At 40.8% G+C, this 27,972-nt stretch overlaps 2 protein-coding genes across 3 annotated transcripts; both read right to left on the bottom strand.

The window, feature by feature from the left end:
- Positions 1-1,435: 1,435 nt before the first annotated feature.
- Positions 1,436-15,824, bottom strand: LOC141768057 (flavin-containing monooxygenase 5-like). Its single transcript, XM_074635962.1, has 10 exons — positions 15,758-15,824; positions 8,248-8,438; positions 6,953-7,141; positions 6,254-6,419; positions 5,936-6,078; positions 4,679-4,875; positions 4,065-4,200; positions 3,713-3,932; positions 3,049-3,121; positions 1,436-2,017 (listed from the first exon to the last, which is right to left on the bottom strand). The coding sequence occupies exons 2-10, from the start codon at positions 8,377-8,379 to the stop codon at positions 1,618-1,620; spliced, it is 1,656 nt and encodes a 551-aa protein (XP_074492063.1). The 5' UTR covers positions 8,380-8,438; positions 15,758-15,824; the 3' UTR covers positions 1,436-1,617.
- Positions 15,825-18,126: 2,302 nt separating this feature from the next.
- Positions 18,127-26,328, bottom strand: LOC141768055 (dimethylaniline monooxygenase [N-oxide-forming] 2-like). Of its 2 annotated transcripts, XM_074635959.1 has the most exons (12): positions 26,244-26,328; positions 23,860-23,984; positions 22,863-23,001; positions 22,582-22,770; positions 22,319-22,484; positions 22,039-22,181; positions 21,055-21,254; positions 20,699-20,932; positions 19,695-19,816; positions 19,519-19,591; positions 18,735-18,804; positions 18,127-18,648 (listed from the first exon to the last, which is right to left on the bottom strand). In XM_074635959.1, exons 3-12 carry the CDS (start codon positions 22,992-22,994, stop codon positions 18,265-18,267), a joined length of 1,713 nt encoding a protein of 570 aa, XP_074492060.1. In that variant the 5' UTR covers positions 22,995-23,001; positions 23,860-23,984; positions 26,244-26,328; the 3' UTR covers positions 18,127-18,264. The 2 variants fall into 2 exon arrangements, with proteins under 2 accessions (XP_074492060.1, XP_074492059.1); XM_074635958.1 differs by lacking the exon at positions 26,244-26,328 and having other exon boundaries at positions 23,860-24,054.
- Positions 26,329-27,972: the final 1,644 nt, after the last annotated feature.

The following is a 27,972-nucleotide window of genomic DNA, read 5'->3' as shown; positions in this document are numbered from 1 at the left end:
CATGTCTTAAAGCTTGTGGTGTTAATGCACAGGCTGAGCGGAGTTATTAAAAGCAAACTAAATCATGATCCGGATTGCCACCAAAATCGAATGGATTGTTCATCGTGCCACACACCCCCCCTCCAAAAAATGTCATTAAAATCCATCGCAGACTTTTGGAGTAATCCTCCAACCGGACAAACCAACAAACAAACCAACAAACCAACAACGGTGAAAACATAACCTTCCTAGGCCTTCGGCCTTGGCGGAGGTAAAAATGACCAAGCATAAGGATGTGAGCGAGTTTGACAAGGGCCAAATAGTGCTGGCTAGACGACTGGGTCAGAGCATCTCCAGAACTGCAGCTCTTGTGGGATGTTGCCGGTCTGCAGTGGTCTGGACCTACCAAAAGTGGTCCAAGGAAGGAAAACCGGTGAACCGGCGACAGGATCAGACCCGAGGCTTATTGATGCACGTGGGGAGCGAAAGCTGGCCCGTGTTGTCCGATCCAATAGAAGAGCTACTGGAGCTCAAATTGCTGAAAAAGTTAATGCTGGTTCCGATAGAAAGGTGTCAGAACACACAGTGCATCGCAGTTTGTTGCGTATGGGGCTGCGTAGCTGCAGACCTGTCAGGGTGCCCCGTGCTGACTCGTGTCCACCGACCAAAAGCGCCTACAATGGGCACATGAGCATCAGAACTGGACCACGGAGCAATGGGAGAAGATGGCCCGGTCTGATGAATCACGTTTTCTTTTACATCATGTGGATGGCAACGAGTTGGAGGTGTTGACTCGGCCTCCAAATTCTCCAGATCTCAATCCAATCGAACATCTGTGGGATGTGCTGGACAAACAAGTCTGATCCACGGAGGCCCCACCTCGCAACTTACAGGACTTAAAGGATCTGCTACTGACGGCTTGGTGCCAGATACCACAGCAGACCTTCAGAGGTCTAGTGAGTCCATGCCTCGACGGGTCAGGGCTGTTTTGGCGGCAAAAGGGGGACTTACTCAATATTAGGCAGGTGGTCATGATGTTATGGCTGATCGGTGTATATGTTAGTTACGTTTCATTATTTTGCAAAGCCTAACCACAAGTAGTAGAGGCTCTATAGATACTGTATGTTTACATAGTAATGTAGTGCTGCTGGCTAAAGAAATGCTAAAATATCCATAGCAGATATTCAAGTAACTTCAGGAAAAGTTTGTTCAGTTAACCTTTGTGTTTGTTTGTTTGTTTGTTTCACAAGCAGCTGTCAGAGGACCTCTGGTACCTGACTGAACATATTTATTCAGAGATTATGGGGACGAGTTGGCAGAGAACAATCGGGGCAGAGCCACTGAGAAAGACAATGATATTCTGCAAAAAGAGTGCCCTAAATAAAAGGTTAAAACAAGAAGAATTATATACATTCAGTATGTTGTATGCTGTACAGACTGAGCCCAAACTTGCATGTTTATTTTAAGGACTTTATTTCTCATTAAAACTGTCAAATTACAGTCTAAAAACATTCCCTGCCTACACAGCACTTTGAGATATGAGAATGTGTTGCTGCTTCACTGCTGCCTCCATCATCACGGTCATTAATAAGGTTATCATTAATAATGTTATTATTCATGTTATCACAGTCTTGCAGTTTACTGAGGAGATCTGAAGAATGCCGGAGGAGAGAAGAAACAGGCGAGATGTTGTTTATTGTAGCAGAAGCAGCACAGCAGCGCTGCACCTGAGAAAATCACTATGATGCTCCGTCTAGAAGAGGTTCTGGTCTCTGATTCTGGTACCACTCTGGTCCTGAAAGGCTGAAACACCCGATCCCACTGAGTGAGAATGGCCTGACGGGCTCCGGCCCACTGGCCCGGTCCAGTCAGACGGTACTGATAAGGAGTAAAGGGACCCAGCAAAACCTGCAGAGCCAGTCTGGGATCCTTCAGGAAGAGCCACAGTATGTTTGGTCGAACCCCCAGCTCTTCTGCCAGAGAGTCAAGGTAAGGGATGTAGTCCACTTGGAGGGGGTTACGGTTTGAGCAGGAATATCTAACAGAGGGAAACAAACAAACAAAAACATTATAAAAACAAAAAACTGCAGTTTTTAATTTGGGACTTTATATGCTTCAAAGCAAGCATGAATAATGTGACATTAAAATATATAAATGAAATTAAAGAGGTCATTGGTGAAGTAATATACTGATATCAGCAGTACATTCATGCAGAAATACACAAATTTCATGTATTCTTTCAACTTTATTTCAACAAGTTAATCAAAAATAACAGATTTAAAAGCACAACCCGATCAGAACCCTGCAGTAAATCAGGTCAGATGGTAGGTATAATTGCAAACTTGATGTTTTGCGCCCTCCGGGTTGGGACTGAGTCACTGTCCCAAGCGAGGGAGTTCAAGTATCTCGGGATCTTGTTCACGAGAGAGGGTAAAATGGAGCAGGAGATAGACAGGCGTTTCTGTGCAGCGTCTGCAGTTATGTAGGCGCTGTACTGGACCGTTGTGGTGGAGAGGGAGCTGAGCCTGAAGGCAAAGCTCTCGATTTACCAGTCTATCAACGTTCCAACCTTCACCTATGGTCATGAGCTTTGGGAGGTGACCAACAGAATGAGATCCCTGATTCAAGCGGTCAAAATGAGCTTCCTTCGTAGGGTGGCTGGGCTCAGCCTTAGAGATAGGATGAGGAGCTCAGACATCCGGAGGGAGCTTGGAGTAGAGCCGCTGTTCCTTTGCATCGAAAGGGGCCAGCTGAGGTGATTCAGGCATCTGATCAGGATGCCTCCTGGACGCCTCCCTTTAGAAGTTTTTTCGGGGTACATCCAACTGGTCAGAGGCCCCGGGGTAGACCCAGAACATGCTGGAGAGATTATATATCTTGTCTGGCCTGGGAACGCCTCGGGGTCCCCCAGGAAGAGCTGGAATATGTTGCTGGAGAGAGGGACGCCTGGAATACCCTACTTAGCCTGCTGCCCCCACGACACGGCCCCAGATAAGCGGAGTTAAATGGATGGATGGATCTCAAAATCTTAATGTGGATCTACTATTCAGTTTCAGCGTTATTTCCTACCTCTGGTGCATGGTTACTGTGTCTTTTTCAATTTCCTTCATCATGGTCACTTCTGAAGGGAGAGTTGCTAAGCCTGCATGGAAGAAAAAGAAAATCAGTCAACTTGAAATACACACACACACAAAATATTTTAACAGTGATCTTAATGCTAATGTTCTGTTTGGAGTCCTGGAGACCCAGGCCCTGTTTAACAGGTCAAACATACTTAAAGTTACTACAAAGAACTTTCATTTTGTGTTAATTTTGGCGGCCCCTGTGGACAAAAGCGTTTGTGTTTTCATGTCGAAGAGATGCAGCTGCCAGACTCCCTCGAGAAAACCTCTCATTTTACTGCAGCAGGGTCTGACAGTCTGCCCCAGTCAGTCCTGGTTCTGGTCCTACCATGCCTCCCTTCCCTCCAGTGGGCCCAACAATACAGCCTGGACCTCCAGCAGCGTGGTGTCGGTGTTGGCTTCCAGTCGAAATAGCCAATCTTCTCGCTGGTTAATGGTTTAGTTTGCTTATGTAGGTCATTTAGAGGCATCATTACTACACTGAGTCTGTTTCATAACCACTTAAAAGTTCCTTGTAATAACTTTATCTTTGTTTTATCAGCTTAATACTTCATGATTCTTTCTGTTTTATACAACTGAGCATAAAACTCCGTTTGACTGCTGTACTTTACCTTTAAACACTCTTGTAGCCCAGCGGGCCTGCATTTCAGCCAGAGGGTTGATCGCCCCGAGGCCGTGGATGAAGCCCACCACTGCCAGAGTCGGCTTGGTCAGTGCAGGAGGGAACATATGCTTGTAGAGACGCAGCCTGTAACCACTTTTAGCCTGCAGAGCTGATGGCAGGAAGGGGAAGCTGTAGTTGTACCCTGTGGCAAACACCACTACGTCCACCTGTATGACACACACAATTAAGAGACTCCAAAAATGGATATCAAAGTACTGAATGCAACAATATGGATGTTTTTTTTTTTACATTATATGATCAAGATCAGAATGCAGTCCAGCAATTGTACTAATACACACCGTGTCTATGACGCTCCCATCCACAAAGACCACACTGGACCCACAGAACTCCTTCACATTTGGTTTCACCAGAACACGACCTGAGATGATCCGACTTGGTAGGTCGTCATTCACACAAGGGATCCGTACAAAAAAACTGTCAAAAAGGACGGCAGAGCTGTGTTAGGCAACTACAGTATATGAAGAGTCGCTGTGCACACTTACATCCACTGTCACCTAGGAAACAAAAAGTGTTCCCTTTTGTTCAAATCAGATGATAAAAAAATGCAATGTACATCTTGTCCATCACTCCCTAATTAGAAATATTATTTTTTATTTTGGCATTTAGACCTGCACTTTAAAAACTTTGCACCCAGATGATCTGTCTTCTAGCACCATCATCTGGCCAAATGTTTTATTGGTTCACAAAATATATGTTAAGAAAGTGTGGTGCATGGGTGCTAGAACTACACAGAAGACAACTGAATGAGAAACTTTAATTACTTCTAAGCTTTCCTCTGATGCCACCTGCAGGACAAACTTAAATTTTTGACCCCACTGGTTAGGCTGCACAAATAGCAAATTCATCAGTGTGTTGTACGCTCTGCCAATAGTTTCATATTATTTCATATTACCCATGTTTTGGTTTCAGACCATATAGTCTGTGGTCAATTGTTTCGTCCAGTTTCTTCTCCACCATCCCGTTGATCCACGAGGGGAAGAGCTTGTATATCATCTCATCCATTCGAGAAGTCCCAACAAGGTCAGCTGGGAGCCCCCCATCTCCCACACGCCTGGCAACCCACGCTCCGCTCCTGGTACTGAGGTACACCTGCAGGTCAGGTCAGCACAGGGTTAAGATTCATGTTGCACAGCTTTTAGATTGTTTTTAGCATCACTTTTTAGTTTTTTTTTAAGATTACAGCCAAAGACAGCAGCTTTGGCAAATTTTTCGAAACAGTCTTGACTTTAAAAACCTAGTTATTGTGCCAGTAAATTGGCCAATGTCACTAATATTAAAAGTTGTTTTGTCATCATGTGAAACGCATACGCCAAATGTTTACGCGTTTTTTCCCCATGGCAGTCAACCCTGGAAATGTTTCTTATGTGCAAATCTCTGTTTTGTTCTACTTTTTGTTGACACTGACTGCTTACTGTACTACACCAGAATGTCAGCTTTGTCAAGCTGAAGGCTGTTGTGTCTCGCACTGAGCTGTCTAGATTCACATTTCAACAGCAGGTAAAGGTTTACCGGGAAAAGTCAATACTTTAAGCTACAATGCTGTTTACACAGAATCAGGATGTGCACATTAATGTTAACAGTAAATGTATTTGTGTAGCAATCTGTTACATGTATTATGAACAGAAAATTCACTGTTGATATTTCATATAAAGTCATATACAATGCACGGAAAATTTGCTACAAAATGACACCCATGCCAGTAAAAAATAAAATAAAAACCCTGCAACAATGAAAAAACCTGCAGTAGTTTGGTAAAAAAAAACAACAAGAGTACGTTTTAAGAAATTTACATGTATGTCTGACAGATTTTGATAATTCAACGAATCATTTTGTTCAGTTCAAACGATGGAAGAATATTTAGAAGTTGTGAAGAGTACGACAATCTCACCAAGAGTCAACTCATCAGTTTTGATCAATAAGACATGTGCAAGTGGTTATTGTTAAAATTGTAGACTATTGTACTCTTTTGCATACACGTGCAAAAACACACGTGCAATTAGCTTGAATGAATGAGAAATTCTAATCTGTTGGGAACAACAAACTAATTGTTCAGAGACTTGAGCTCATTGGCAAAGCGAAAGAGAAAATCTGTAATATGAAACAGCAATGCTAGATTTGAAAAGTAGAAAAATGTAGTTTAGTTGCATACCTTCTCAGCAACTCTGCTGATATCCACAGCAATATCACCTCCAGAGTTCCCAATCCCAATCACCACCACTCTTTTCCCCTGCAGACCCTCAGCGCTGCGATAATCCCAGCTGTGAAAATATCTGCCTTCAAAGCTCTCAATACCTGAGATGGAAAAATAAAAACAAACATGTCTATCACTTGCATAGCTGTAGTTATGTAGTACTCTATTTGAAGAGCAGTCAGTGTGTGAAATGTCTGTGGAGTAGCAGCAGCTGCAGGGTGACTCTCTCAAATGTGAAACAAAAGACTTACAGGTATATGTAATGATTCCTGGTACCTGGGAAGTCTCTGAGTGGCAGGTGAGGTTGAGTGTAGTGTCCGCTACAAACCATCACTGCATCAAAAACATGAGTCTCCCTCTGACCCTCTGTCCTCTCTGTCTCCACCTCCCACTGGCCTGTCGCTGCAAAATCCGGCGTCTGCCTCACACTGACCACTGGCGTCTGGACACAAACACACACAAACAGTGGTGAATATTCTCCGTTTATATTGGCATTTATTGGTACCACATTACTTTAAGTCCCCCTAAATGGTTTATAACACACTATGTATTTATGCACAGCTACAAAGATGAAAGGAACAGTGTGTAGGATCTGGCGATATCCAGCGGTGAGGTTGACGATTACAAATTCTCCCGGGTCCCAAGCGTGTAGAATTGCTACTGTGGCCAACATGAAAACGCAAATGGCCCTCTCTAGAGCCAGTTGTTGTAACAGTGGAGTGCTTGGGTGTGTATGAGGGAAGCGAGTGGTGAAGCAAGAGTGAGAGAAAGCGGCGGCGATGGGAGCGAGTAACGTTATCAATACCAGCCCAAGCAGGAAAAGTTAACAGTGTTTGGTTTGTCCGTTCTGGGCGGCTGTAGAAACATGGCGGTGCGATGAGTCAAAGCATTTATGTGGTTAACAACCTGTCGGGCAGCACTCTATATGCAAAACTCCATACAGAAGAAACACAAACAATCCTAAAGCTCACTGACCTTAAAGTGAATGTGTTGCATCAGGTTGAAGGCCTGAGCGTAGAGGCGCATGTACATCAGCACCTCAGAGTGGTGCATGTGGTTGGGAAGCTCAGCTGGAGGAGGGAAGTCGCTGAAAGACTGCTTCTCTTTGGAGCTGTTGTTGATCACCGACTCATAGATGTTGGAACATCCAGGCTCTGGCTTCTCCTACAGAAGGACAGTATAAAGACAGATAGTGACTATGGCTGTCAAAGTTAACGCGCTAATAACGCGTTAACGCAAATTTGTTTTAACCCCCACTAATTTCTTTAACGCATTAACGCAACTTGCGATTGTTAGGTTGTAGCGAGCTCAGTTTTAAAGCTAGAGTGAAGACTCTAGTGCAGATACTAGCTTGTCGCGAAGGAGGCTAAATAACTCTCCAAACTGACGCTCAATTTTGGCAAGGAACAACTGGCATGGTCATTTTTAAAGGGGTCCCTTGACCTCTGACCTCAAGATATGTGAATGTAAATGGGTTCTATGGGTACCCACAAGTCTCCCCTTTACAGACATGCCCACTTTATGATAATCACATGCAGTTTGGGGCAAGTCATAGTCAAGTCAGCACACTGACACACTGACAGCTGTTGTTGACTGTTGGGCTGCAGTTTGCCATGTTATGATTTGAGCATATTGTTTTATGCTAAATGCAGTACCTGTGAGGGTTTCTGGACAATATCTGTCATTGTTTTGTGTTATTAATTAATTTCCAATAATAAATATATACATACAGCATGTTTTTCCACTCCCATGTTGATAGAGTATTAAATACTTGACAAATCTCTCTTTAAGGTTCATTTTGAACAGATACAAAGCGTGTATTATTTGAGATTATTTTGCTATTTTTATCATTTCACTTTGTTACTTTGTCTGCAATTAAACGGTCACAACAAATATAAATGTACTCGTATTTATAGAGCGCTTTTCTAGTCTTCTGACCACTCAAAGCACTTTACAATACATGTCAGCATTCACACACATATTCATACAAGGTGTTATTATTGATAAATATTATGTCCATACTACCAGGGCCGGCTCTAACCCTTTTGGTACCCAAGGCGAAATTCAGATTCGGACCCCCAGAACCCTAATCCAAACGGCCCCCAAAACGTTTCTCTACTGTTTTTTCTTTTCCACATCCATATATTTTATTACATTTACTTTCAGATTTACATGTAAATTCCTACATGGTTTAACATTACAGACATACTTTCAAGAAGTGAAAATATGAGCTTATGTACAAGTGTTTATGTAAAAGCGTTGTCTTTCACCTTAAACCGCCATACACCTCCGATATCAAGGCCGCTCTCAAAGCAGGTGGGCTCCAGACCTTCATCCAAACAGGCCTTGATGCTGGTCAGACCAGAAATCCCTGCTCCGATCACTGCTACCTTCTGAACCATTCTGGAGATGAAGCACAGCTGACACCAACGGGAGCTCTGATCTGATGTAGAGGTTGGAACTGGAGTAAGAAGAAAGGTGGAAGAGGAAATGTTATTGTTGTTTTGTGGTGTGACTTGAAGCAGTTGTTTGTATGTTGACTGTATGACTCTGTCACAGCCCTTTGTAAATTATGGCTTGATTCAATCAAGGGAAATCAATTTGGTATGAGACAGATGAGTGCTAAACAAGATTAAAGTATGTATTTTAAAGAACAATGCCCCTATCTGTACCCTTTTTTCCAGAAAAAAATGTTGAATCAACCTTTCAGAGACACGTTTGACACAGGTGTAACAAATACCAGCAATTCCTGCACAGCATTGCATTGATTACTCAGGCATCATTGATGTTGTTTGTCCCACTTGTGCTTTTTCAGCTATAAGTCAAAATGTTTGCTGTGAAGAGGAACAATAAAGACACAGAAGTGCTCCGATGCTGGCAGGGCTATCGAGATTCAGGTTAGAAAGAGTTATTCAGTAAGTGTGATGACCTGACCCCTGCAAATCTGTTATTTGTCTCGTCTTTCAGATACCTGATGGCAGGGGACAGTTAGCACCAACTGGGAACACCTGGTGTGACCCTGGTGTTCCCAGTCTTTAAAGCCCTGGCTGCTACTGGAGCTCTTTAACTTTTGTTTATGTTTCAGCTTTAGGTAAGGTAAGGCAAGGCAGCTCTATTTGTATAGCACATTTCAGCAACAGGGCAATTTAAAGTGCTTTATGCAAACATTCACATTGCGACAAAGTGCAAAAGAACATTAAGACATAATTAAAACAGTCATTAAAATTTTAAAGATTAGAAAATAAAACAAGCTAAAAAACAAAAGCTAGGATAGAAGCTAAAATAGAATATAACACACAAGAGTAAAAGCTCGAGTGCAGTATAAGATCATTATTTGGTTTAATAAAAGGCAGCAGCAAACAGGACACTTTTAAGCTTTGATTTAAAAGAACTCAGAGTTGGAGGTCCTGCAGTTTTCTGGGAGCTTGTTCCAGATATTTGGTGCATAAAAACTGAACGCTGCTTCTGCATGTTTAGTTGTGACTCTGGGGACACTAAGCAGACCTGATCCAGATGACCTGAGAGGTCTGGATGGTTCAGAACATAGCAGAAGATCAGAAATGTATTTTGGCCCTAAACCATTTAGTGCTTTGTAAACCAGCAGGAGTATTTTGAAATCAATTCTCTGAGAAACAGGAAGCCATTGTAGAGACCTCAGAACTGGACTGATATGATCCACTTTCTTGGTCTTAGTGAGGACTCTAGCAGCAGCGTTCTGAATCAGCTGCAGCTGTCTGATCCATTTTTTAGGAAGACCAGTAAAGACGCCGTTACAGTAGTCAAGTCGGCTGAAGATAAATGCATGGTCTAGTTTTAATTCCTCTTTTGTTTACAAGTTGTACCAAGTTGTGACTGAAGTAAAATGTAAAGTATATGTGGATATAAACACAGATTAAAGGTGACATATCATGCTCATTTCCATGTTCAGCTTATATTTTGGGTTTCTACTAGAACATGTTTACATGCTTTAATGTTCAAGAAACAAATAGTTTTTCTCATACTGTCTATCTGAATATACCTGTTTTTACCCTCTGTCTGAGACACTCTGTTTTAGCGCCTGTCTCTTTAAGACCCCCTCCTGAAAAAGACCAGTCTGCTCTTATTGGCTTGCAAGAAAGATATGGTTCACCTCTGCAAAGGTCGTTCTCAAGCCGTGGGCGAATTATAAGTTGCATACTTTTTCTTTTTACTTTAGTACATACTGCAGCTGCCCTTACACAGTGCGTACTGTTGCATGCAGTATGCATACAATTGGGACATATTACTTCGTCATAACATTGCGCTTGAACTTTGACCCTCTTGCTCATACTAGGCCTGTGGGAAGACACCCAACATTTTGAGATACCCCTACCGGAGGTAGAACAAAGCACAACAATGATTTTCATATTCTTCTAGGTCTCCCATATATGAAATGGATTCTTGTATAAAAATATTTTACTGCAAAAATGGTTAAATTGACAGATATTGTGACATAACCCATAAATAGAAAAAGCGCAAAATGAAGCCAGGCCGAATGGGAGATGGTACACCAAAGCTCATGTAATTTCATAATGCTAGCTCTGATTGATCCCAAATTTAATGTGATAATGGCCAGGGGGTTCCTCTACATGTGTGAAGAAACAGAATGTGAATATATTGATGCGTTGAGGAAATACAGTACTACAAACACATAAGTACAATAAGCGGTAGTATCAAATTTGAAGGTCTATGATGAATGTATTCATTTACTTTTAGGTAGCTTTGGCTGGGATTCTCCTAGAAACACCAATCAGGATTTTCTGGAATGGTATGACTGTGCTGAATCCAGCAATATATGATATGTAACTGTAGCAGGTATGGTCAATGGTCTACATTAAGAAATGTATCATGTGTTCCAAGCATGAAATGGGGGTAAATGGCATATCTGCAGTCAATAGATACGTATTAATACACTTCAATCAGGTAGACACACCAGTTATTAAAAGTTTTGTATAAACTTAAATTTAAGGAGTAAATAAATGTTCTTGATGCAATTGCAAGTAATAATTTGCACTTAAACCTTTAAGTAAGGGATAATGTACAGCGGGCCGGTCATTGTTGGGGAATAAACCTTGACAAGGTGATGCGGCACCCCGATGCAAAGCATCGCCCTGAAGGGGTTTATTTCACACCAATGACCCATTAGCTGTACATTATCCCGCTTATTACATGGCTAATTACTTCAGAAATCAATAATTTGACACAAAAACGATCCTCCAGAGTCCGAGATCAGAACTGCGCACATAGCAACGGTCTGTTATACATAGCAACGGTCTGTTATAAAGAAATAAAGAGTAGAACGCCATGATTGACCGATCAGAATCGAGTATTCAACAAAGTCATGTAATAAGTATGAATATATAACACCCATATGAACATAAAACGTTCCCTGGTCTATTTGTTTCTTGCTTTTTCCATCTTTTGAATGCAGCATGTCCATCCACATTATCTTCGGTCACAAAATGTGTCATGTTTGGACCGTCAGGAAAGGTGCACAAGCAAAACTCAGTTCACACTGAGAAATGCATTTGAATTTCATCACTGCAGTATGGGTGTGGGATGTTTCTGAGCTTTTGTGGAGCCGCTGGTTTCTGGAAGAACGTGGCCTCATGGATCCGTCTTCTGACTGTCTATTCTTTTCCAATGGGATTCCAGAGAAGTGCCTTTGGAAGATGTCTATGATGCCACATTGCTGGCTGATAGAGTATGGTCTAGACCTGCTCTATATGAAAAGTGTCTTTAGATAACTTTTGTTTTGATTTGATGCTATATAAATACCTTGAATTGAATACATTGCTCTCAGAACATGTTGCTTGAAAGCATCTTCAGTCAGGGGATGTTGTGCCGCTTATTCATTGATTGTGGATGCCAAACTGCATCTCAGCTCATCAAGGCTAGTGCATGGACTCCTGTTCTCTTTTGTCCTCACAGATGGAGTAGTGCTGCACGATTATCAAAATTGCATCGATATGGCCTACTGTAATTTTCAAATCGCAGTATTTCTTAAAATCGCAATATTTGTAACTACTTGTTAAAGGTAACTACACCACCGAGCTTGCGTACCACTGGTGGTACGCAAGCTCGCCTAGTGTGAGAGGCGGCCCCTTGCGTAGTATGAGAGTTGTGTGGAAGAGTTTAAGTACCAGTTCTAGTGCTACCCCTTTGACAAAAGTCAACAATAAGTAATATTCTTATTAGGAATAAATTTGCCTCCTGCGTGAACTGTGCATTGCTAAATAGGGTAGGCCTACGCTACTGTATTTTAACATCGGTCATAATGGTGGTACTTGGAGAGCCAAATATTTTCTGAGGTGGTACTTGGTAAAAAACTTTGAGAACCACTGTTCTAGGTCATTGAATGTCTGAAAGTCTGTGTTGTGGAGACCCTGCAGAAGAACCATGCCATCAATGATGTACGCAGATTCATGTAGTTCCTCTGAATTCAGTAGTTGCTGTATTTCCTCAACTACAGTCTCAATTTTCTTAGCAAAGTCAGCCTTTGTTGTTTTCCTGAGGCTTCCATCATCATTACACAGAGACAGAGGGACAGCAGCAAGTTCATGAGCATCTCCCTCTGCTTGGAAACAGCAAGATGTCTTTGGAAGAGCACATTTGAATCCATGCGATCTTGTTTGCTGGTCACAAATTACTTTTTCATGTCTATGAAAGTTTCACAGTGTTTTCATTTTCTGGGTCCCCCTCACAAGATGGCTGATGTCAGTAACCACAGCATAGTGGATAACATGAAATACCTTTCTGACACTGATGAGAAGAGTTCAGAAGCCCATCAGGAACCATGAAAGCTCTTTTGCAACCTTCTCAGAAACAACAAACTCTGAATACCGAATTCAGAGGAACCATCTGCGTACGTCATTGATGGCATTGCTCTTCTGCAGGGTCTCCAGAACACTTTCAGACATTCAGCGACCTAGGTGAGAGCATCTGGAGGAAGATTGCAGCCTTTTTTTGCGGGGATCTGTACTAAACAAAGATGCAGCCTTAAGGCCCAGATACACCAAGCTGACATCGAAGAACTAGCGGCGATGTGGCAGACTTTTGCGTTGCCTCATGTTGTTTTCGTCTTGGCCGACAAGTTGCATTTGAACACATTTGAACTCGTTCTGCGCCTGTGTGAGAGGAATTAACTCTCCACAACAGCAGGTGGCGGTAGTCTGTATTCATTATTCAAAAAGAGAAATAGGAGAACCGAGGATGGTGGATATACAAGCCGTTATGATACGCACATGAAACTAAGCAGCATCTGCCGACCATTTTTACACCACTCTCACTCACCACTTAGCTTCATTCTAGATGTTCATGTTGCTGTGAAAATATCCGTATATTGGAATGATCAGATGAGATGAAGATGAAAAATTAGAAGAGTCTTCAGTGTTTGTCCTCTTGACTTTACTGGTTGGCTTGCTTTCCTCACTTCTGTTTCTGTTCTCGTGCACTGATTCGTTTAAGCTGAACAGCCAATCAGAGTGATTTCTCTCACCGATGAGCACCACCACTGATTCAACACGCTGAATTGGCTGAAAAACCTCCGACACGGGCAGACTAGAGGGTGCTGGACACACCGAAAAAAAACGAGGTCGACGGACGCTCGGCGACATCCCCAAACTGTCTGATGGCCAAACGTCGGCTTGGTGTGTCAGGGCCTTTAACAGGATAGGAGGACTTCAACGGTGTGGCTATTGTCTTTGATACAACCATTCCCCAACAATAAAAGAATTGATCTTGAAAGGAAACAAAGAAGCACGGTTTAACTCAAAACACCTACATATGTTATTGCAGGAAAAGCAAATGTTCCAAACTACAGAAAGTGCAGCGGGAGCAAAGATGATACAGGACCACAGAGAATCTCTGCCTCTTTGGCAGGAGGCTTTGAAAATGGTTAGAGGTCAAGATGGTCAGCCAGTCACAGGTAGAAAAAGCTTTGTAGACCTATACAGTAACCAGGAGGAGGCTGACACTAGATAAGTGTTGAGCCAATACACCTTGCACAGTCACATTCTTGCCTTATCATCAAATGCAATGAAATATATGTACCCAATCTGTGCTATTTCACAGAAACTTGGAGTTCAATTCTATGATTGTCTACCTGCATGCCACCCCCCCATAGGCTGTGACACCACAAGTAGCTTGTATAGAAAAGGGAAAATGACAGCTTTTACAAAGCTGAAGACCCACCTCACTGATTTACAATAAATGTCAAACTTTGGATTATCTTGGAAGCTTGGAAGAGAAATTGCCTGTGGCAAGAAAATATGCCCTCCATTAATGGTTAATGGACTTGCATTTATATAGCATTTTCTAGTCTTCTGACCACTCAAAGCGCTTTACACTACATGTCAGCATTCACCCATTCACACACACATTACAGTACACTGATAGCAGAGGCTGCTAAGTTGCCAACTTTGCCCATCAGGGTGTAATCTAAATACTCATTCACACACCGATTGCTCAGCCTTCAGAAGCAGTTTGGGGTTAAGCGTCTTGCTCAAGGACACATTGGCATGTGATCGGATGAGCTAGGGATCGAACCACCGACCTTCCGATTAGTGGATGACCTGATGAGGAAGTTTGGCATCCACAACCGATATATCAGTAGCCCACAGCCCGTTCTCATTCCCAGAGCATCAAATATCAATACTTTTTCACGTCCGTCGGCGTTCGATATTATCGCACAAGGCACCCTTTAGCGCCGGTATGAGACACACTGGGTTTTCCATTATCTACAATGTAAACTCATCCGCAGCAACAGTAAACACTCAGAAAAAGTGCTTTGGAGAGTGAAAGAGACACACATGGCGGGCGAGAAAGTGGATGGGTCCAACAAACACAAGGCTTTCATCCAGGAGACCGCTGGTCCGTGTGTTAAGTGTCACTTTCACGTTACAATCAGCTCTTCATTTGTGTCTCGTGTTCACAACGGCACGCCAGTTTTCACTGTACAAAAATAGTAATTTTAAGCCCAACCATGGTGTTCTTTCTTAAACCTAAGCAAGGGTTTTGTTTAATTACATTATTTAATTATACAGGTATATCCTCTGAGGATTGTGGGTCAGAATAACCAGAAAAGCATGCTGTCTTGCATACTGCAAAATGCGACCGGATGCAGTAGAACATCCTGGTATTTTTGGCATACTGCATTTGACATACTAGGCTGGTCCGTTTGCAGCAGCCTTCAAAGAATTCACAGGAAGTCACAGGAAAAGTGAAATCCAAACACCAGATTACTCATATAAGAAGTAAAGTAAGTCTTTACCAAAAAAAAGAAAACACAGCAGAATAAAACCAAACAGTTACATTCACACAAATGTGATCACATTTTAGTGGGCATCATGTTGGAACATTTGAATTAAATCGATAGTCACAACATTGATTTACAAACGTGAACAGCAGCAAACAAGTAGACACTAAACTTTTCTCAGTGCCCAGAGGAAGAACCTGCTAACAGACATAAATATAACACAAACATGACAATACATTACATGTGTTTCAAATGTCAGATGGGTAAGATTAAATAGAGTAAATCTGAAGCTTGACTTTCTAATTGCGACTCGATAAGCATTTGTGCTTCAACTACGGTTCCTCTCTCACCAACACAGAAACACATGCACGAACACACCCACACAATATCTACAATTATAGCAACTGAGCAGTAATCTCTCAGAATATCACCCTCAACACTACTGTACTTGTACAACATCTAAACAACTGCAAACCAAACCAACACCAGCATTGCATCAGCCTTACCTCTTTTTCACAGGGAAAGAGGAATGACTAAATGACTTAAACACACTCCAAATGTGCACATCAGTCAACTGTGGGTCCTAATCATGTCTTGTTCGTATGGATACAGACGTAACTTGAAACACAATGTCCCTGGTGTGATTAAGGCAGTAGGTGGTCCCTGTTTAATAAGTACCAAGATGAAGCTGACTAAACAGAAGACAAAGTGCAACTTCAACATGGTTCAACATTTGTAAAACTCTCTATGTGCTCCACATATGTGGCAATAAACTGCATTTAATAAAAAAAAGCTTAAGCCATATTATTATTATTATTATTAATAATCTAAATCTTTACACTTTTCCTCAAAAAGGCTTTTCTCCGATATCATGTTTAAGATGAGGAGAAAATACAACAAGGAATAGACACTCTGATGACCTTCGACCCCAAGCACAGGATCTCCCAGCAGTCTCAGTTTCTTTTCTACACCTTTCTAAAAAGCCATTTAAGTAAACGTAAATACTACTGTACATAATATTAAGACAAAATATATATTTTCCTCATTCTATTTTTCTATTTTCCACTGAGGTTGCAGGCAGAATTGTAAGAAATTATGTCCATAACATACGTCCATAACTATTTCTGGTCATGCCAAAGAAAATTACAAAAAAAAAGTGACTTTACCACACATGCACACAGAAATACCAAAGTAAAACATGTATTTTATAGTAACAAATCCAATGTAAAACCTTACACTTTGTGGTCTGCTCTCCAAGATTCACCACTTCAGGAATATTTTCTTCAAAATGATCCAACCTATTCTGGGATCTTCCTCTTATTTAATGTACACATATTTATGTGTATGACAGACATGAAGCCAGTAAGCAAATCTAAAACACAATGTGGGTTTGAACAACTGTTTCTACTTCACGCCTCCTTGCATCTCAAAGCACTTCCCTTCACTTCCACCTATAGAGAACTCCCTCAATGTCCTAAATCTTCCACTGAAGCAGAGAAAAATGTTCACTGAGAGGCTAACAAGATAAGACAAGTTAACCGCATTCCTACATAAAAAATAACTAAACCAGTTTGCCTACAGCTTCCTCTGAGCAATTTGGGGTTCAGTGTGAGCAGGAAGGATTGGAAATTGAACCGCTAACCCTGTGATTAGTGGACATCCTATACTCCACCTCCTATGTAAGTCACAGCAACTCGCTACGGCTCTCGAGAAACGATTAAACAAAAGGGATTGATTAAATCTGGATGTATTGCAAAGGAGGGAAGCAGTATGAAATAAAACTCTTTTATACTCAAGATTAAGATTATGATTAAGTTAACCTCTTTTACCCGACAAACGGCTGAGCTGTGTGTTAAAACTCTGCCTTTAAAAACTTCATAAAATGCTGCGGTGGTCTTTTTTCCGAATTGTTTCTAAAAGACGAGGCCTTAACGCTACTAACACAACACTCCAAGAGTATTTTGTCCAAACAATGTTCATTTGACAATGATTTCAATATTTTGGTTACAAAATCAACACTCGAGAAATTGTATTTTTACTTTATAATATTTTTGTTGATAATTGTTTTTTATATTGAATGTACTTACTTGACTTTGGATTCTTTTTTATTATCCCAACTACATTGTTATTGATCTTATTTGTTATTATCTAAGTTTTACTTCAATATTATAATAAAACTACTCCATTTGGAGTCAAAATTATACAATTTAGTAGTTTTTTATTGATTTTATACCGTGCACAATGGTAGAATGTGATGATGCACAGGGTAAAGGTCATGACCAAAGGCTCCATTGTGTGCACATAGCCTCCTGTTAAGATAAGAACTATATTGTCACTGAAGTACTATGAAATGTCGTTTGGAGCAAGCCTGCCTAATTAAGGATAAATACTATAAATTCACTAAAAAAGTACAACACAGAGTATAAGATAGGCTACAAACATATAAAATAGAAAAATATAGCGAAAATAAATAGTGTGTGTATATATATATATATATACACACACACCATATACATAGAGTAAAATAATTACTTGAGTCAATTGTCATAAGACAAAAAATATGTATATTGAGGCCAAAATTTATAATTAATTGATTTACTAACTAATAAATCGTTCCCACGTTTTGATTAATTCGTGTGCATGAGATAAATGTATATACAGAGAGCCTCAATTTAGGGTTTTCTGCACACCACATCAGTGTGGAGGTTTCTCTGACCTGTGAAACTGACACACCTGTCAGAGGAGTGCAAACTACTTTCACAATTATAACCCCATGTTATATACATATACCTTATTAAAATCATATTAAACTAATTATACCGTATTAAAAGTGGGAAGCCGTCTCAACACGCCAAACACAAAATAAAAAGACAAATTTACAGTAACTTCTCTTTTACTGCATGTTAGATCATTTTGGATGTTAAAAGGTGGATCTATAATCAGAGTCTGGTCCTACATTTTACATCCTACTGCAACATATAAGATTTTTAGATCCCATGTTACAAACTGCATTTCATTGCGTTGTTGAGGTAAACCAGTGAACCAAACAGTCCCTCAGGAAAATCTTGCACCGGTCCAGAATCTGAGCTGCACCCTGCAGCATGGGAATAATCTCATTCTCAGACAGAAGGACAGCCATCGTCACAGTTCCTCCCAATGTGAGCAGCCAGGGAGAAAAGAGGACAGAAGAAGGCCTGCTCTCTGGTTCTGGTACCAGTCTGGTTCTGAAAGGCTGAGCCACCCGCTCCCACTGAGTGAGGATAGCCTGACGGGCTCCGGCCCACCGTCCAGGCCCCGTGAGGCGATACTGATAAGGAGTGCATGGACCAAAGAAGACCCTCATCCAGAGCACAGGATCTCTCAGTAGCAGTCTCAGGAGGTTAGGTCGAACCCCGACCTGTGGTTGGAAGTCTATCATTAAGGTTGTGTCTTAAACATACAGTACAAATACTACAGTAACACAATTTTATATACTGAACTGACCTCCTCAGCCATGAAATCCAGGTAAGGGAGGTAATCTACCTGGAGAGCCGCCTTCCCTCGGCACGGATAGCTGAGAAAACAAGTAGATTTGTTCAAATGTCATCATTTACACGACATATTTTAACCAAAATTCTGCTTTCCCTCACTGAAAAAGCAGTTTACTTCAAGTTTATTTTATGAAGTATACTTAAGTAAAGTTCAAGTATACATTTCCCAAGCAACTAAACTTTAAGTATACAGATAGTTTACTAGTTTTAAGCCCACTTTAGTTTATTTAAGTATACTTTTAAGTGTACTTTAAGTAAAAAACTTTGAGTACACCACTAGTTTACATTTAAGTCTTATTTCGTACTGCAACTATAAGTATACAGATAGTTTACTAGTTTTATACTTGTAAGTGTAGTACTTCAGTACTTCTTGGGACTAAATAGGTCCACTTTTTAGTTTATAAAAGTATTCTTTAAGTGTAAGTATTGTACTGATAGTTTACTTGTCTTCTACTGTTAGCCCACTTTTTAGTTTATGAAAGTGCACTTTAAAGTATATTCAGTAAACTACTAGTTAAATAGTTTAGTATACTAACTTATACTTTTCATAAGTATATCTTGATCAAAAGATTAAGTATAAGCCAAGTATACTTAGACTTTTCTGTATACTTGGCAGGATGAGCTTAAGTTTAAAAGATGTATACTAATAGCACACTTGAATAAACTTTGTTTTGGTAAAGGGTTGTACAACGTGAACAACACCATCGAAAGGACATCAGTGTGAATATGATGTTTACCTTTTTATGTATCTCTGCGTTTCACACTCAATGACCTCCAGCATTTTCTCCTTCGGTGGAAGACGACTCAAACCTTGAAGATAAAACACACCAAACTGACACCTTTTGTTTCTCAGTGTGTGCGTGTGTGTGTGTGTGTGTGTGTGTGTACACATTTAAAGCTCACAACTGTTTACCTGTGAAGACCTTAACAGCCCACCGTGCCTGCATTTCCACAGCGGTCATGATTGGTCCAGTTGTCTGGAAAAGACCCATGATGGCCAGCGTGGGTTGTAGTAGAGAAGCCGGAAACAGAGTCCTGAAATTTAAAAAAAAAAAAGCCTGTAAAGTGATCCTTTGAAATTATAATATTATAACATTATTAAGATCTAAAAAGATATGATGTATCAACAGGCAAAATACATACAAGCTCCATTATTTTAGTATAAACAAGTAAATATAAAACTGTTAAAGGAATAGTTTGACATTTTAGGAAATACTTTCTTGATGAGTTATTGAGAAGATTGATACCGCTCTCTCTTCTCATCTAACTCCAAGGCATTCTCATCCCAACTCGTCACATACTGATGCTTTGTTATACCCCTCTGTGTCACTTTACGCTCGCAGTAAACACGTGCTAAACACGTGCTTCACGTTGTGAATTAAACAAAAAAACAAACACTTGCTTAGGATTAGGCAACAGAAACCACTTAGTTAGGTTTAGGAAAAAACAACATGGTTGGGCTTAAAATGACTACGTTTGTACAGTGAGAATGTGACTTCATGTTGTGAACACGGGACACGAACGATCAGCTGATTGTAAAGTGAAAGTGAAACGTAACGCACAGGACATGAACAGCGGTCTCCTGGATGAAAGTGTTTGTTGGAAACCACAAAATGTGATCTGAGATCTGCAAAAAGGTGCAAATACTCTCGCGAGACTCGCTGCCCGATGACCTATCCTGACCTTAACTATTCAAGGTAAATTCCTAACCTCATCTGTTCAAGGTCAATTCCTAACCTTAACTGTACGAGATCAATGCCTAAGCTTAATCTCACAAGAGTTTCCACAGTTTGGGGGCTCCCTTCTAGTCGGTAAATCAGGGCTTGAGTTTCTAATTGTGTAATGTTGAATTTCAAATCTACCTTCTTTACAAAATAAAACCCTAGCTATACAAAACTCTATCCTCCGTGAACTTACTTGTACAATGTCAGCTGTCCGTGAGGCCCCTCAGTTAGAGCTGGAGGCAGGAATGGGAAGGTTCCATTATAACCTGTACAGAAGACCACGACGTCAATGTTCTCCTCCACGGTGCCATCTTCGAATACAACTCCAGAGCCCTTGAATGCTTTCAGATTGGGTTTCATTGTTAGCGCCCCTAAAAGGATTCGACCAGGAAGGTCATCATTGATCAAAGGCCTTTTGTCCAAAACTCTAGGAAAGAAAGAAAAGTATAGGAGTCAACCAAACCTGTCACATTCAAAATGACACCATTGCATTAACTGTCTGCACGTCATGCTCGCGCTGGGATCATGAGGCAGAGAGGAACAGCTCACCTGTGTCTGGGCTTCAGGCCATACAGTCTGTGGTCATATTTGCGGTTCAGTGCTCCCTCTACTTTCCAGTTGAGCAGAGTCTTGGGAAGAAGCAGTGAGAGGATGCGATTATATCTAGTGACATATGTCATGTCCAGAGGGAGACCATTTTTGGACATCCTGCCGATCACCCAGGCCCCCTCGCGTGTGCTGAGAAATGTCTGTAAAAAGAGAGTAAAAAGACTGGATGTGAATAAACATACTACATTGTGTTGGAGTAACAATGCACTGCTAAGCAAGAGCAGTAGGCTACATATGCATACTTGCCAACCCTCCCGATTTCCCTGGGAGACTCACATTTTTTTCTCTTCCGGGGTCACAATTCTCCCATATTTCTCCTGAATTATGACAAATGTTCACACCTTTTTTTTCCCTTTTTCGTTATCTCAACCTGTTTCTGGCGCTGTACAGCGTGTAAAAGCCCTACTGTTTGCCCTACTGCCCTACTGCGTGCACCCACGCTGCACCCAAAGTTGGGCTTTGCTCGATGCAGCAAAAAGCCATCATGGCGTGGCGTAAGCCAATTGGAAATAACAGGTTTCAGACCAAGTGGTAGGAGAAAGAAAGAGGCCTACTCAAGCAGGGGCAGAAAATGAATGAATGAGTGAATGAAAGAAAACTAATGCTGCCAGAGATTCACACAAGTTCACACCAGAGGGGCCAATTCCTCTGTATTCGTTCCTGAGAATTAAAAGTAAAATTAAAAGTATTTAACATAAAACAGCTGTTGCAGTTTACTTTGTAATTATAATTATTTTGCAATTTTCATTCTCTGAAAGTCACCAGAATGCAGGAAACAACGTTTCTGAAACCCTCCACTTTGGTTTCGAAATCGCTCCTATTTTTGAAGTCTCAAGGTTGGCAAGTATGTACACGTTTTCCACTGTCCCCCTGGTTCTTTACCAAACAACAATGAAGCTATTCTATTCTTTTTCTGTCGTATACCTTCTCTGCATATCTACTGATCTCCGCTGCAATATCGCCTCCAGAATTGCCAATGCCAACCACCACCACCTTCTTTCCTCTGCAGGCGTCTGCATCTCTATATTCCCAGCTGTGAAAACACCTGCCAGAAAACGTCTCATAGCCTGAAGAGATACAGATGGTGCAATAGATCAAAGGAAAGCAGGAGTTCCTTGCAAGAATGTGAAGTAAATCAACCCATTTTACTCCTCCATCAAATTCTGTAAAATGTTTTAAAAGTGTTATCTATTGGTTTACCAACCTGGAAAGTCTGACAGGGGTATGGTTGGATGGGTGTAGTGGCCTGAACACACCATAACAGCATCAAAGACGTGTCTCTCCTCGTCTCCATCCCTGTTAACGGTCACTATGTCCCACTGACCGGACAGAGGGAAATCCGGCCTTTGTGTAACACTCCGTACTGTGGTCTGAAGCATGCGTATCCACATTCACACAAACATACACACATGCATTAATAAACTTTGACTTTACATAGTATGTTGTAAAAGCGTGTGAAAAGACAACCTGGAAATTAATGTATCTGAGCAGGTCAAAGTGGTCAGCATAGAGCCGGAAGTACTGCAGCAGCTGGGAGTGGTGCATGTAGTTTGGATAGTCAGCAGGCATGGGGAAATCACTGAAACACATCATCTCTTTGGAGGTGTTGACCACCAAGGAGCGATAGATGCTGGATCGCTCCGGCTCAGGTGACTCCTGTGGACACAAAGGAAAATGACACTTAAACACAATTCCTGGTAACAAGATTAATATGTGGGATACTCTTTTAAATAGCCCCCCCGACTCACCTTAAATTTCCACAGGCCGCCAATGTCATCGCTGCTTTCAAAGCAGACAGGCTCCAGGCCCTCGTCAACACAGATCTTGATACAAGCCAGACCAGAACTGCCTGCTCCAACCACTGCCACACGTCGAACCATTGCTGAGCTGTGGAAAAAAAACAAGACTAAGAGTCTACAGCCATGTAGATGCATTCTATAGCTTCCAGGTTTACTTCTGGGGTATGCGGCCCACTGAATATGCCTTCCTGCTCAGCCCATAGACTTTGCATTGTGATGATGAGGTCATTGATTTTTAAATAACTTTTCTCGGCTCGAGGAAAGTTTCACAAATATATAAAAAACCTCCATGGATTCAAAATTCATAAGACAGCCTTTGATAGAAAGAGTCATAATCAACCTGGTTTGAAGTTCGAGATGTCCTGGGAACAGTTTTACAGATTACACATGCATCTTAGTCTACAATTATAATCTGTCAATATTATCTCAGTATCATAAAACATTACTCATCTTCCTTCCAGCAGTGCCTCCATACTTCATGATTTTAATTAGACTTTGCTTGCACGTCAAAACTCTCTGAGCGACTCCTACTTTACAAAGAAGCTACTCAAGAGTAGAACTGTACTATCTGTTTATAATCCACCCCTCAGTGTTAGACTATATGAGTGGATAAAACAAAGGATTGCTCTCGTCTCTTCAATTCTACTAAAACAGGTTCTTTGCAGCAAAGTTAAGTTTTAAGTGTTGGTAATTTCTCAAAAACAGGTGACACTTATTTAAGAACAGCACTGTCAAGTATCTCATATCATTAAGTAGTTTCAACTTGTAGGAATATTGCTTTGAGGAAGTTAGATCAGTTTACAGGTACAGAAGGTGTATTGTGCATGTCAAGAGAGACATTTTTGGCAGGGGGGACAATCAGCGCAATACTGCTGGCACAAAAAATAGGTCTCTGTATTGTTACGTTGAATACAACAGGCACAAAAGTCTGAAAGACTGCTCTTACCTTCTCCAGTACGCTGATTGCAAGTCCTGGGCAGCTGCGATCAAATGCTTAACAGCCTCTAAACTCCCATGAACTGAGCTGTTGCTTATCAGGTAAAAAAGGATTGCAGGGGAGAGACTTTAACCCTGTGAAGGAGAAGTATCATACTAGTTTAACCTGTCTGTTCTTCAGTGTGGTTTGGTGTCCATGTCATTTCTGACAGCTCACATGTTGACTTGTCACAGTAGGAAAAGCACAGGTGTAAATAATGAAGTTAATGATGGCTGAACTCCACAGATGGTGCCTTCAAATGAAACTCATGAGATTGTGTTTACAACATGAGAAGTCGTGTACACAACATGCTTTGCATTCAAGACGTGAGAACACCGCTGCTAGGCAACGGCAATATTAACGTTACTGTCGGCGTCTAGAAGCCACAGAGGCTTACAATTTAGCAAGCTAGCGAGCAGGTAACATAATGCAGGAAATGCATAATGACAGAGGAGAAAGATGAGGCTGTTTCGAATATCAACATTTAACATTTAGAACATATTATAAAATTACAAAGATTTACAATATACGACTAATATTACAATATGTTCTCTTATTATGTACTGAAAAATTAACTTCCATAGCCTCCGCCATTTCTGACAACGTCAACAAACACGTCATAAACTCGGAGCTTTCAGAAACTTTCCACTTACGAGGTCGCGGATACCACAAGAGGGGGGCGTTCGACCTCCATTTGAAGGCACCGTTAGCTGCTTTGATTTGGACGGCCCAATCCCAATGTCCCCCCCCCTAAGGCCTTAAACCCTGAACCCCTCAAGAACTTAACTGACGTTACCTGGTAAATGGTTGAGTGTGAGAGGCTGCAAGGGCTAGAAATGGTATAAATATGAATGGGACAGCACTTTGGTGCAACAATATCATGTTACTGTGACGACGTCATTTGTGTGTTTTTAGTTTACGTTTTCTTTTAAATGCCTATTTCAGGGGTCAGCAACCTTCACTATCAAAAGAGCCATTTTAGGCAAAAAAGAAAAAAGAAATCTGTCTGGAGCTGCAAAACATTCGAGCATTGTGATGAAGGTATCACAGTTTACAGTCTAAGTATATAGTATATAAGTCTAATGCAGTGAGGGCCAAAATGCAAATGTACGACGGAGTATTACGGCCACATTGAGGGAAAAAAAATCGGAGAGATTTCCAGAATAAAGTCATAATATTACGAGGATAAAGTCATAATTTTATGAGAAAAAAGTCGTAATATTACAAGAATAAAGTCATAACTTTACAAGAAGAAAAGTTGTAATATTACGAGAATAAAGTCATAACTTTACGAGAAAAAAGAAAATAACACGTAAAATTACTACTTTATAATATTATGACTTTATTCTCATAATATTACGACTTTTATCTTGTAAACCTATGACTTTATTCTAGTAATATTATAACTTTATTCTATTCTATATCTCAGATTTTTTTTTTTCCCCTCAATGTGGCCCTAGTACTCCGTCGTACCGTCGTACCATAGACCTACAACAATGAAAAATAAAAATGTAAACAAAAAACAGTTATTCATTTCCATTTTTAAAAATCCACAGGGAGCCACTGGAGCGGGGCCCTAAAAAGGAAATGGTTGATGAATAAACCAGGTGTGTAATATAGTGTAATGCTTGCATTACTCTGATTTCATGTGTTTTCTATGTACCATCTTAAATCCTTAAACCCCTGAGGTCGAAGCTGTGTGCCGTCCTCTTTGTTTACCTTTTTCTAACGCCTCTGGGCTTCCCTCTGGTAACGGTGGTAACCCTGTGTTTAATGTCACAGCGCTATTAATTGTGGGTGATTCCCTCAGGCAAAGTCCACAGAAATGCGGACTCACGGAAAGTGTTCATAAAGGGCTCAAAATGTCTGCGGGGCAACCCTCACAGTGGGACGGCCATAAACCCTCACAAACTAGCCTCAAAGTCCATGAGTCTGTGAGTGTGGACATTGGGATCGGGCCGATATCACGCTCACACTCTCACTCAAACACTTGAATAGAGCAGAGCCATCGTTAGTGTTATTAGTAACAGCTGTGCTTTTCCTACTATGAGTCAAAATGTGTGGTGTGAGGAAAGCCTATAGTGACTCTGAAGGCAAGTTAAAGAGAAAGTTAACCTTTGAAATGCACACCAAACCACACTGAAGAATAAACAGTATTATACATTTCTTTCATAAAACCTGCTCCACTTATACAATTATTCACTGATGGAAATACTAATGCGTTGTTAAGCTTTATCATTGCTGTACTGCTGGTCTGAGTGGAAATTCATTCCTATTTTGGGCAGTCATGCAGTGGTAAGCATTAAAGGAATACTTCACCCCCAAAAATGACCATTTGTGTATGAGTTACTCACCCTGTGTTATCTTGAATTCTTGAAGAAAACTTTGTTTTTCTCAGATGCCTCCACGGCGAACGGAGAATCCAAAAACGGAGAAAAGTCTTGATAAATTTATGTACACTCTCACACAACTCATGCAGTTTAGTCCAAGTGACCTTTATCCAGGCGTATGCTCCCTAGTTCCCACACGTTTCTATTAAAAAACAGGTTTGACGGCTTAGCTGACTCCACTCCTTAGCAGCACCCACTATTTTTATGAATGCTCAATATGGTAATCTCAATACTGTGAATGCTGCTGAACAAATCTTTATTGTGTAAAATGCTGTTCAGCATCATGTCCTGTGCATTAAGTTTCACTTTCATGTCACAATCATCTGTTCGTTCGTGTCCCGGGTTCACAACTTTCAGTGTCATTTTAAGCCCAACCATGTAGTTCTTTCCTAAACCTAACTCTAGTGGTTTTGTTGCCTGATCCTAAAGTGACGCTAAGGGGTAACTGTAGTGGTTTTGATGTCAAATATAAAGTGACACCAAGGGACGCCACAAAGCAGCTGTATGTGACGAGTTGGGATGAGAATGTTTTTAAAATATTAAGCTTATTTATTTATTTTTTTTACAATGTAACTCAATGGAGAAATCTTCAAATCCTCTAAAACATACTCCATTTTGAAACGCTACTGCTTCCACCTACTTTCAGCTACCAACTTCATTTAAACGGGTTACAAGAGTTTGAAATATTAAGGTGTAAGTCAGCATTTTTATATTTTTTACAGTTTTTCAATCATCACAGTTTACTTTTTATGCTGTTTTCAGATCTTTTTTGAGTTTATAATGAGTGTTTATTGTGCTGCTTAGAGTGAAAAAAAATCTTCTTAAGCTCATACAGTTACTGACCGAGGAGTCACTTAGCAGTTTCCATCACCACGGCAACATTTGATTTCTCTTAGAAAGATATTTTATTTATTCACACAGGAAAAACACTCTTTCACATTGTGACTTAAAGTTAAATATGACGTACATAAGTCTGGTTAGCTTAGTGTTGCTTGACCTTTAACAATCCAGTAAATTTCAACAGACAACAAAGAAATTACAAAGGAATAAAACCACACGTTCAGCTAATCTATCATCTGCCAGTTGTGTTCATATGCAAACATTTGCAATTTCCAACTTTGCATTAAAATGTAGGAAGTGGTGTGACTTTCATATAGTGCAGGGAAATGTAATGTAAGGGTGTGAATGTTGATGTATGTATGTGTGTGACTCTGACACTGGACGCTCAAGTTTGGATCCTCTCTCATACTTTAAAGGTGCTCAATGCTGAATTCAGAGCATATCTATTGCCTCCGCACGGCTCTCAGTATTGGAGGTGCATGGTGAGCTTCTCCATGGTGGCATAGCAATTGTCTGCTTTGCAATTGTCTGGAGTGGTTATGTGTGTACGTGCACAAACTTGCATTTGGGCCAATCACAATTATGTTGGCTCAAATGCACTAAATGGCATGCGTGGCCGGCCCGGCTATGTCAACAAAGCACAGAGAAACTCAGATTACAACACACACAGAGGGAGAGAGACTTCGTCCTCTGCTCAGGTAGACATTACTACTCTATATCTTTACATAGTTATAATAGTTGTTTTCTGCTATATTAATGCTCTGGATATCGTATGGAGCTACTCTAAGTCAGTGTTGATTTTTCAATATTTACTATGACTGGGATACTGCAAAGACTGGATATTGTACCGCTG

The sequence above is a fragment of the Sebastes fasciatus genome, chromosome 5 (assembly GCF_043250625.1).
Source record: "Sebastes fasciatus isolate fSebFas1 chromosome 5, fSebFas1.pri, whole genome shotgun sequence".
Classification (NCBI taxonomy): Eukaryota; Metazoa; Chordata; class Actinopteri; order Perciformes; family Sebastidae; genus Sebastes; species Sebastes fasciatus.
This window is presented reverse-complemented; position numbering and strand designations above follow the sequence as displayed.

What these genes read in the sequence shown, in the direction of transcription:
- LOC141768057 (XM_074635962.1), bottom strand. Translation starts at nt 8,379, where the DNA reads ATGGTTCAGAAGGTAGCAGTGATCGGAGCAGGGATTTCTGGTCTGACC. An exon ending in ATGGGAGCGTCATAGACACG is followed by an intron (nt 3,933 to 4,064) that starts GTGTGTATTAGT and finishes TGTGTCATACAG; the next exon opens with GTGGACGTAGTGGTGTTTGC. An exon ending in GGCTACAAGAGTGTTTAAAG is followed by an intron (nt 3,122 to 3,712) that starts GTAAAGTACAGC and finishes TCTTCCATGCAG; the next exon opens with GCTTAGCAACTCTCCCTTCA.
- LOC141768055 (XM_074635959.1), bottom strand. Translation starts at nt 22,994, where the DNA reads ATGGTTCGACGTGTGGCAGTGGTTGGAGCAGGCAGTTCTGGTCTGGCT. An exon ending in TCAGATACATTAATTTCCAG is followed by an intron (nt 22,485 to 22,581) that starts GTTGTCTTTTCA and finishes CGCATGCTTCAG; the next exon opens with ACCACAGTACGGAGTGTTAC. An exon ending in GGCCTGAAGCCCAGACACAG is followed by an intron (nt 20,933 to 21,054) that starts GTGAGCTGTTCC and finishes TTTCTTTCCTAG; the next exon opens with AGTTTTGGACAAAAGGCCTT.